Source organism: Phaseolus vulgaris, chromosome 3 (genome assembly GCF_000499845.2).
Source record: "Phaseolus vulgaris cultivar G19833 chromosome 3, P. vulgaris v2.0, whole genome shotgun sequence".
Taxonomy (NCBI): Eukaryota; Viridiplantae; Streptophyta; class Magnoliopsida; order Fabales; family Fabaceae; genus Phaseolus; species Phaseolus vulgaris.
The window spans coordinates 37,110,133-37,121,370 of record NC_023757.2 but is presented as its reverse complement, the minus strand read 5'-3'; the positions used below and the strand labels follow the sequence as shown (position 1 = coordinate 37,121,370).

At 28.0% G+C, this 11,238-nt stretch overlaps 1 protein-coding gene across 1 annotated transcript; it reads right to left on the bottom strand.

Annotated features, from left to right (window-relative positions):
• Nucleotides 1-7,341: 7,341 nt before the first annotated feature.
• LOC137807428 (uncharacterized) lies at nucleotides 7,342-11,238 on the bottom strand. Its single transcript, XM_068608074.1, has 9 exons — nucleotides 9,940-11,238; nucleotides 9,246-9,330; nucleotides 9,046-9,141; nucleotides 8,790-8,942; nucleotides 8,579-8,686; nucleotides 8,348-8,467; nucleotides 7,966-8,091; nucleotides 7,790-7,873; nucleotides 7,342-7,700 (listed from the first exon to the last, which is right to left on the bottom strand). Exons 1-9 carry the CDS (start codon nucleotides 10,932-10,934, stop codon nucleotides 7,575-7,577), a joined length of 1,893 nt encoding a protein of 630 aa, XP_068464175.1. The 5' UTR covers nucleotides 10,935-11,238; the 3' UTR covers nucleotides 7,342-7,574.

The following is an 11,238-nucleotide window of genomic DNA, read 5'->3' as shown; positions in this document are numbered from 1 at the left end:
CTTAGTAATAAATAAATAGGGTTTTTGTGAATCACACCCACTTGAAAATGCTAGCAAAAAAAAATGCCTTTTCATAACTCTTAGGATGTAAGCACATAAGTTTTATCAAAAGGTACTTAAAATGACTAATTAATTGTTAAAGCCATGGTAACTATAATTACTACCCTAAAATAATAATTGCTACACTTTTCAATAAAAGCTTCCTAATTTTATTTTCTTAACCAACCAATCTCTTTAAGAAATACATTTAAATTCTTTTATAGGTCAAAACTTTTTCTTTATTTTAGTGTGTCATAGAATAAACTCTCACTTAATAATAACCAATCAAATAGTCAATTAATTAATTAATTAAGTTATTCACTCTAATATACTTAAAAAGTTTTTTAATTAAACTGATTACTAAATTTATTCAAACATACACCCATATTCTTTTTGCAAAGTGAAATGCCGACTATCATGTAATTTAAAATTACATGCCTGCTAACTCTTTACATTAAGGGGTAATATATTATATAATGTGTGTTTTATTTTAATTATATAGTTATTGCTATTAGTTTTCTTTTATAACCTCATTTATATTTTTGGAATACACTTATATTTTCTAACCATATAATATCAAATTATTTATTATTTATATAACCACCACTATCATTTTTTTTTAAATATAGAAACATGGATGGCCTCTTTTAGTATTCATAAAAAATATCATAAAAAGAAATATATATATATATATATAACTATTGATTTTTGTGAGGAGTTACTGTTATTTCGTTTGAAAGTAGAGGCAATATCATGTTCCTCTTGGTCTGAGTGACTTATCACAATCGCAAATGCCACATGCTAATAATTATAACATATATAGCTTGATTTTGTGGACTATAATATAATTTCATATATAGTTTAAAAACTATGGATTACAATTTCTCATGATTTATTTTTTTATTAGTAAAAAATAAAATTAATTTAAGAAATATACTTAAAAAAATATTTCAATCTTGTACAAGAACCAACACCCACACGTAGATCAAAGCAATCAAAACAACAATTATATTCAAGAACAAAACATGTATTTGATGGTTGTTGCAGAATTATGCACCAAAAGAGAAAAACCCTGCATAAGTACCTTTTGACAGCATTTGATTTCTCATGACTTGATATGTATTGCAAAGGGTATTTTAAGTCTTATTAAACTTTAAGTATGAGATGAGATTCGCATCCACTATTATATATGATGAAATATTTTTATTTTTAATCGAGGTGGAATCTTCAACACACCCTCTCACGCCGAGACCTATCAACTCGTACATGAAATTAAATATTATGAGTGGTTCGATAGCGGTTGATATGATAAGTTCGATAAACTTCCATTATGATAGATTATAAATGACTCTGATATCATATTAAAAAGTGAATTTTAAGTGTAACTTAGTCTTATATAATTTATTTTTAGATATATATCATGAAATATATATTTTAAATTATATATTATAAAATCTATTTTAGTTATAATTATATATTGAAAAAAATATTATCTTAACAAGTCAGTTTAATATGATCTGTCCAAAATATGATATAATCATAATTTTAATTAAGTTGAGTCAAATTCATAAAATTGATTTTACCGAAGATAATAAATTAACCAGTTCCAATTTGCCTACTCTTATTCTAGCTGTAAAAGGTGAAGAATTTAAATAGAGATGAAAATATAAAAAAATTTAAGTTAAAAATCTGCATATTTTAAACAATTGTAAGTATAGAAACACATTTAAGATAAATGTATTCTTGTAATGATTTATAATTAATTTATAGTATAATTATTTTACATTAATAATATCATCAATTAAACTTCAAACTTAACAATGAAAAACGGAAAATCACACTAATATGACTTGGTGAAAAAAACAGAACCAAATATAGTTATCGTATTTGTTTTAATTAAGTTTTTATTGTTCTAATATGACTTGAGGTTCACCTGCTTTTGATTACTGAATTTTATGAAATTATATATATTTTGGAGAAAGCTCAAAACTTGGGTTTTACTAATGTTTGACTGGAATATGACTCTGCTTTTGTTTGTGCTGCATTTACTGCTAGAACAAATGTTCCTTGAATGCTTCGTAATTGATGAAATACTTGTCTTAACTACTGCAGAAAAATCAGGTTTAGGGTTACTCATATTTTTCGTGAAGAGAATGCGTGTATTGATAAATTGACTAATTTATGATTTATTCATAAAAAATCCTTTTATTGGTATAATAGAATTCAATCTATTCTGTTATTAGAATTCTTTATTAATAGGTATAGTCTACCTATGTATCGTTTTTGTTAACATATGAGTTTTGGTATAGTCCCCCCCATATTTTTGTATATATTTTTTTTAATAATACTTTTTTTCATGTGATGACAAATGATTGTTGTTATTTGAGGTGTCAGCCTAACTAAGATGTCAAGTAGCATAGTAATGTCTAACATGAAAACTTTTTATAAAAAAAATTAAAAAAAAATAAAGTTTTTATTGTATATTTTTAAGAAAATTATTGTTGTTAAAAAATTAAATATACATTATTAGTTCATTTTATAAATTAAATTTTTTAATATTATTAAAAATTAAACTAAATTATTAATATAATTTACATTCATCAATCTATTTAAATTAATTTTATAAACTAATTAATTAATTTCAATCTATATATTAATAATTAATTTATATATACTTTTTCAAGTGATGTACTTTTAAAATATAATGTACAGTTTTATGTCTTCAATAAAAATTTCTACTTCATTTCAAATATTTGCCATGGTTAATTTTAATTTTATTTAACCTTTCAACAATCTAAGTTACAAAAATTATTCAAAGTTTATTGTTAAGAAAAACTATCTATATTTAAAAAAAATACTTAAATATTATTTTTAAAGTATAAAAAAAAGAACTTTCTAATTATAAAATTTTCTTTTGAAAATTTAATAAAATTAAAATGTCACGTGTATATGCAAAATTCACTTAAAAAATTAAAGTAAATTATTATATGCATAAAAAATTTAATTAATATAAAATAAAATCATCTTAAAAATATTTATGAAAACTCAGTAGTGAGATTTGCCTCCAGCTTGTAAAAAAAATGAAATTACTATTTTAAGTGACCACACACTTTGTGAGACGTGTTATCCATTTTTATAAATAAATAACTTTTTTTCCAAATTCATTAAAAACAGATAAAAAATTGCACCAATGAAAGCCCTGCAGATAAAATGCATTTTCCAAATTTATATATTAGTATTTGTTTACTGTTAATAACAAGATAGCAGTACAATTACGCTTTCAGCATTTTTATTTAATTTACATTGTATAAAAAATAATGGCAATAATTATTCGCAGCTAAGAAATAACTGCCAAGAACTCTGTTTTCAAAAGGCTAAGTTTTAATGTTTATTTTATGTAAAATGGTGAAGAATCAGATTAAAAGAGTTATATAACTTAAAAAACTCAATTGACAACATAAGCATACGAAGTTTGAGAAAGAGTTATCTATTTCGATTTGCACATAACACACTTTAAGATAAAAGAATGATTAATATTTGAATAAATTTAATTTTCTACAAAAGACTTTTAATATATGACAAAATTAAGTATATTTCTATGTAAACTAAAATAGTTTATGGTTGTACTTAAAATATTTTGTAGGAACATTAATGTAAGTTACTAACTTAATAAATAATTAGTATGTTTTCTTGTGAATCCATGATTATTTTTTAAATATTTTTCAAATAAAGTATATGATAAAACCATATTTTGTTTTATTTATAAAATTATATTTTATTGAATTGAATTTTGGTTTATTTTGAATAATGAATAAAAAATTAAAAGTATAAATTCATAAATTTTATCTTCAAATAAATATTGTTATCTTGGTTGTTCTTAGAAAAGACTCTTAATCACATTAAGGATGGCTAGTATTTAAGTGTGAATATTTTATATATAATATGATATTTTTAGTATTTATATTTTATTGTAATTTTTATCAATTATAAATTGATTTTTAATAATATAATATTTTATAGTATTAGTATTTAAACGTGAAAACTTTTATATATTATATTATATTCTTATTTTTATTGAACAAAATCTTTATAGTTTATATCTATCCGATTTTATCGATTTTTTTAGTGATGATAACATTGTTAAAATCAACCTTTATATAATAAATAAAATTTTAAATAAGATTAAAAAAATGTTTATATTTGACTGTAACCATTGAAAACTCTAAATAGATAAATTTGAACTAGTGTATTAGTATTACTATAACATTATAAATAAATATTTAATTTTTTTAATCATAATAACCTTTCAACTTCAATTAAATATGTTTTTTTTTTTTTTTTATCGTAAAACTGCTGGGAGAATAATTTATGTGCTTGAAAATTACACATTTGAAATGGAAAGCTTTTTATTAAGAGTTAGCTTAAAAAAGTTGCTATAGCATATAATTGCAATAATATAATTAGTATATTACTAAGTATGTTATAAATATATATTATAGTATGTAATATACATTTATTATAAAACATTTCAAATATTTAGTAACTATTATGTTGTAAACTCTATATATCTATAAAAAAAATATGGAATAGTTCAAAATACTGCTTAAATACACATAAAACATAGATAAATACAATATATTTAGAAGTAAGAGTTTAATAAAAATATATATGGTCTTCATGTGCATCCGGATAAACTATCACTATAAAAAAATCATAAAATAGAAATCAATTAACAAAAAATAATTAGTTGATGTAGTGACTAAATTAGAGATCATTTTAGAGAATAAAAAAAATTGGTTTCTAAATTAGTTTCTATTATTGTTAAATAGTTTCTAAATTGGTATCTAATTAATTACCAAGGTTTTAACTACCAATTATTTATATTCTAAATTTGATAGCAAAATCCTTTGTAGCTAATTAGAAACCATTTTTTTTGTTTTTGAAATAGTCCCTATAACAACTAATTATTTTTTGTTTCTAAAATTGGTTTATATTTCATGATTTTCTGGTAGAATATTGAAATAATTTTTAATATAATAAAAGTATATAGAAAAAAAAATCAATTATCAAATCACAACATTTCAATTTCAATTCAATTACTACAATATATGCAATAAATACATAAACTACACATGGATATATACATCAAGGATATTCAACAAACATAACAAAAGTGCCTTTTATCAAAAAATGACATCTGATCCAATCTATTACTTAAATTTACAAGTGAATCCAAGAATCATGGTATTAAGGAAAGTTCAATCCAACTTATACCATGTTTCTACATATGTTATATGTAAGAACTCTCCCTTTAGATTCTCACCACCTGTTATCTTAGTTATGTGACTTCGATCATCGAGAATCTCTATTACAACATAGTGTCAATACTTAATAATATACAAATCAAACAATAGTTTCACATATTATCCCCATAGATTCATACAATTCCATCATATCAATAAATATTGTAATATAATATAACTTATTTCAACAAAAAACAAAATCAATTAAATTTACAACTTAATATTAATTTCATATTTAAAATAAGAACAAAAATAATTTTAATTTTTTTAGCTTGAGAAAAATATTTTAGTTTAAATCGGAAAAAACTTTCTTGAGCAAAAATAGTTAGCTTGAGTAAAAATTTGGCAATGAGAATTGATTTTTAATGTTGTTTTTCTTAGGTGAACACAAAAGGTTGATTTGAAGTGTTATTTTTGTTTAAGCAAAAGCATCATAATATCAACCTCATGCAACATAACAAACCTATTTTCAAAGTTTTACCCAAAGAGAGATTATCAAATACAACTCTTAAACACAATTAAAGTTATTATTAGTACAATCCAAAATTTACTCAAACATTATTCTCAATTAGTGGGGGATGTGATTAAATTATGAAGAAAAAAAAAATAAAGGAGAGAAAAGTGATATGAGAGAGAAAGGGAGGTTCATTTAAGATTGATTTTTAAAATAACATTTTATAAATTAAATACACTATTTTTTTTAACAATGTTAAATTTATTATAATATTATGTGTTTGTAAACAGATTAACAAAACAATATTTTTAAGAAAATTTCGATGTATTAAATGTTTCAAATCATAGTGCATTTTATTAAAAATTACTATAGCATTGAGGGTAAATTTAGAAGTGTATTAAAAGTTTTATGCACTAGGAATTTAATTTTAGAAATATTGTAGTAGTATTGATGTGTGCAAATTAATTTATTTTTATGTGTTTTAATATAATTGATGATATAAAATGGAGTTATAAAATTCGAAAACCTAATACAACTATTTTTGTGTTATAGTTTGTAAATGTCTATTTTTATGTTCATACACCCCTCTATATGTTCATATATATTTTTTTCCATATTGATCATTTATGAGAAATGCATTAATTAAGTGATACAGAATAGTATTAACAGGACATAATCCAATGAGTTAAAAAAATTAAAAGATGTAGAGTATAAGATGAAAGTCCTATTTCACTATAAAAATATATGAAAGTCCAATCACTCTAAACAAATTTATTAAATAACAACTAATTTAGAAATAAAAAATAATTAATCATTATATTAATTAACTTAAAATATTTTTGATATTTAAAATTATTAAAAAAATATAAAATAATTTTTAAATTAATTAATATTAATAATTAAAATTTTAGTTAATAATTATTTAAATTCTAAATTAATCTTTAATTAAATTAACAGTTAATTTATAATCTAAAATAATTAGTAACTAAATTCTTGATAGTTAATATTTAATATTAATTTAAAAATTACTTTGAATTTTTATATTAGTAATAAAAAACTATTTTAAATATTAATAATTTTTAGTTTATAAAATAATATCTAACTTAATTAATATAATAATTAATTATTTTATATTTTTAAATTAATTTATATTTAATTATTTGTTGTGGGAATATGGTTTCAATTGACAAAATGTGAATAATGCTGACAGTTTTTTTTGGTTTCTTGAGATTTTCATTAATAGAAGCCTTTGTACTTTTCTTATAAAGGATCAAAATGTATGATTTTCTTCTTCATACATTAAACAAAAAAGGAGCTCGCTCATTGAAGACGCTTACCGGTGTAAACAAATTTTTGGGACATAAGTGAAAATAGAGCAAGTTCTGTTCCGTTCCTTCACTTAGGATGAAGTTGTTTAATCTTAACACAAGTGACACAAAATGATCAATTGTTTGGGCTTTTAAGTCTATAACACAAGTACAACAATTTATAACAATCCAAATATAACATTACAAGTAGGTAGAGGAAAATCACATCAATACAACATGACAAAACACGGTATAAATATTTGAATTATCTGCATGGACTATTCACTTATTAAGGTGAGGAAAATGAAATAAGACATGATACATAGTTAAACCGTCTTACACTCGTCATTCTCATGGTGGAAAGAGGAAACAAGTTTACCAATAACAACTGTCTTACAAAGCAGTGGGATCTGCGGGATAATCAAGTTACTCATCAAACAGAAACATTCATGACAGCTATATTTTGATCTCTCATTTAAGGAGCGTCTTCACAATTGACTTCACGTTTAGTTTCTTGAGGTCAGTGTAGGACTGTCCACAGCCCACAAACATCACTGGAGCCCCAGATACGTAGACCATTGAAAGTGCAGCTCCCACCTGACAAAGGAAAGATGTCAATAAATTTTCATCAAGATCCAAATGTTCCGCGGAAATTTAACTTCCTTGTAGTTGTCGAACTTGCATACCTTATCGTCAATAGTGTCAAATTTTGTGAGCAGGATCCCATCTATCAATCTGGGTGTGGTAGATGTTGAGAGGTCCGCTAATTTCTGCAATGAAATAGATTTTCAATAACTATTATGTAGGACAAATAGAAAGAAAAACAACAAAACAGTAGCACAAATATTATGTAGAACCAAACCTGGTTGAATTTCGAAAGCTGATCAACTGCATCATTACCAACCAGTGCTTCTCCAACAAATAAGACAAGGTCAGGATTGTTGAGGTAGATAAGCTTTGACAGGGCTCTCATCAATGGTTCATTATCCTGAAAGCCAGCAGGGACATGTCAGATGAACATGTAAAACCTTTGAAATAAATTCCATCAATGACATCCAAATAAAGCAGATCAACATATTTCATTCTAAAACAAGGGTGGTATTCTATTACAAAATAAATCAGAGTTCATCATAGGAAACTGCAAAGACTGTAAACTGTGATAACAAATCATTGGAGTCCCTAGGTACTCCGTACGCTCATAAAATCACCAAACACTTGACTATAACAATAACTGCAATAATTACCTGCATACGGCCAGCTGTGTCAACAAGAACCACATCTGAACCATTACGTGAAGCTTCCTGAATTGCTTCTTTTGCTACAATGGCAGGATCTTTCTCATAGCCTTTCTCAAATATAGGGATCTGAAAAGGGAACATTCTAAGACTACCTGTTTCCAATAACTAATTGTGGTATGCAGCATATATATGTATGTGTACATGCATTAATCTCTGAGAAGTAAAATCAGTATAAACCTGAAGTCTACGTGCATGAGTCCGCAGCTGCTCAACAGCTCCCGATCTAAATGTATCACACGCAGCCATCATGACACTAGTGTTGTGTTGAAGAAGCCAGTAAGCAACCTACACAAATACACAAAGTAGAATATCTCCTGCTGATTAAAAAAGCAAGTCCAACTATGGAATTTTAAATAAATAGAAGAAAAATAATACGATTTTTCTTTACCTTAGCCAAATTAGTAGATTTTCCAACTCCATTAACTCCAACAAACACAACAACATATGGTTTCCTTTGCTCCTTGGCAGCATGAACATCCCTCAATATGTCAATAGATCGCCTTGGGGTTAAAATACGAACAAGTGCATCTTCCATTGCTGTCTGCATTCATTTTTCGAACCATAGCATCAGTATGAATGTTATAGAATAAATATAAAGAAGAAGCCAGCATCACATGTTGATAGGTGAAAGGATAGTAACGGACATGCACTGTTGAAGATATCCTTGTAAATGAAGCAAGCTTTTTGCCTTCAAGACTTGCTGCCACAGACTCACATAATTTCTCAGCTATTTCCTCAGCCTACAAGAGAGTCAAAATGTAAACAAAATTAGCAAGCTTGATAACAGGCAAAAAAAACAATTGATAACCATTTAGATATTGTTATGTTGAGGATAAATGCATACCACATTCTTGGTCATGAGCCTGTCCTTCAGAGCTTTCAAAGCCGGTTCCAAGTCTGACTTCTCCAAATTGGCCTTTCCAGCAATACTGGGCACAAGGATGTACATGAATATTCTTATAAGCCACTTCAGTTCAAAGAAGGAAATTGCAAAGAAGTAATAAAAATAAAAGCAAATACAATAAGCTTCAACCAGTAGATAGATACCAGCAAAAGGAAAATACAAACTGGGCAGCATCCCTAGATTTACATAAATGGAACTTAATTCAAGATGCCACCAATTTATGGTCCCAACTCCAACTCCCTTACTAAATTTCTTAACACAAAGAGTTTAATTACTGTGCATCTTGCCAATGAATGTGTATATCTTTAAGAGAGATCACGTATAGTACATATTAACATAGCCAAATCCATAAGGTCCCTATTGAATAAAATTTATCACATAATTTGTCACCAGTACCAGAGCTCAGGAATTATCATCAGAAAAATCCAATTCTCTCCAGGTATCGACTCTTAAGGTAACAATGAGACAAACAACAAAATCTTCACAGAAAAGTAGAAAAATCCAATGCACAGCAAGCCCGTACTATATAAAGCAGCAATTATAAAGCAAATGAAACACATTAATAAAACAAATGAAATGCATAATACGTAAAAACAAATTTCATATTTTCACGACATCTGCAATGAAATCCCACCTCTGGAACATAGACGAAAACCAACCCTTTTTCTTAGCCTCAGGCTTGCTATTCTTTCCAGTATCATCATCATCATCTTCTTCTTCATCCTCACTGTCACTGCTAAGAACCTCTTCTTTATCCATCATACTCTCCCCCTGTTCCTTAGCAAGAAAGTCAACCTTTTTATCCCCATCTTCATCCCCATCAAGGTGATCCGTAAAGTCCAGTTTGGCTTGCGGAGGAGAATCATCCCAAACCCTGTTTTTCTTAACCACCTTTTTTGGCTCAGCCTTGTCAGCAACAACAGCAACTTTCTTCTTCCCATTCCCATTCCCATTTCCATTGCCCCCTTTTCCTTTAAGCTTCTGCAGCCTATTTACATCAAAAGCCCCTATATTAGCACTCTCATTCTCTTTCCCAATATTCACACTACCATTACCACTACTCTTCAAGTTAGCATTAGAATTATTATTAGCTACAACAAAACCACCATTCTCCAATCTACGCCCTTTCTTCCCATCACCATCACCATCACTCTTTTTTTCTGACCCAGCGTTTTTCCCTTCCCCCTGCCACGTGGCGTTTTGCTGTTTCCTTTGAGGAGCCACCGCCGGGAGGGAATTCGTTTTCTTGAAATTCTCGGCGCGTGCCTCGGCCTCGATCTGCAGCTGGCGGAAGATCTCGTCAAAATCTCGGTAGGCGGTATTTTGTGGCTGGTAGAGGCGGGAGAATTCGCGCTTGACGGCGGCGAGTAGATCGTCGACGTAGAGGAGGTGGAGGATGCGCTGGTAGACGGCGACGAAGACGAGGCCGAGGTCGTTGTGGAAGGTCCATTTGAGGGAGTAGGAGGCTCCAGGTGCGTCGTAGGTGAAGCTCGCCGCGCCGGATCGCTCCTCCAGGAGGCAGGACCGGATCAACGTGTCGATCGGAGACCCCTTAAGGGCGTTGGTGAAGTGGTTGCAGGTCCACAGGATCAACCCTCCGCGCGTGAAAATCAGTAACTGCTCCAACATCTTTGATCACTGCAATGCCACCGTCTCGGAGAGGTTTTTTTCTGATTTGGGAAAGTCGCAGAATTGAAAATTGAAAAAAATGGAAAAGTGGGTTTGGTTTTCTGGTGGATACGGAAAATGCAGAAGGTGATGGAATCTGACACGTGCTAGATTGATCCCAGGGACGGTGCAAACCGCGTACGCCGCCGTTGACTCAGACCGTCTAAGCCGACGTCGTTTCGAGGTTGATTCTTCTCTAATAAGGTTAGTCAGATATTTTTTCAAAACTACCCCTCTTCGTTATACTCTTATATTATTCTCTTTT

Excerpts from the sequence above, each read along its gene's own strand:
- LOC137807428 (XM_068608074.1), bottom strand. The coding sequence starts at position 10,934 with ATGTTGGAGCAGTTACTGATTTTCACGCGCGGAGGGTTGATCCTGTGG. Across the intron at positions 8,687-8,789 it reads AATCTACTAATTTGGCTAAG|GTTGCTTACTGGCTTCTTCA; the intron begins GTAAAGAAAAAT and ends GTATTTGTGTAG. Across the intron at positions 7,701-7,789 it reads TTGACACTATTGACGATAAG|GTGGGAGCTGCACTTTCAAT; the intron begins GTATGCAAGTTC and ends TTCCTTTGTCAG.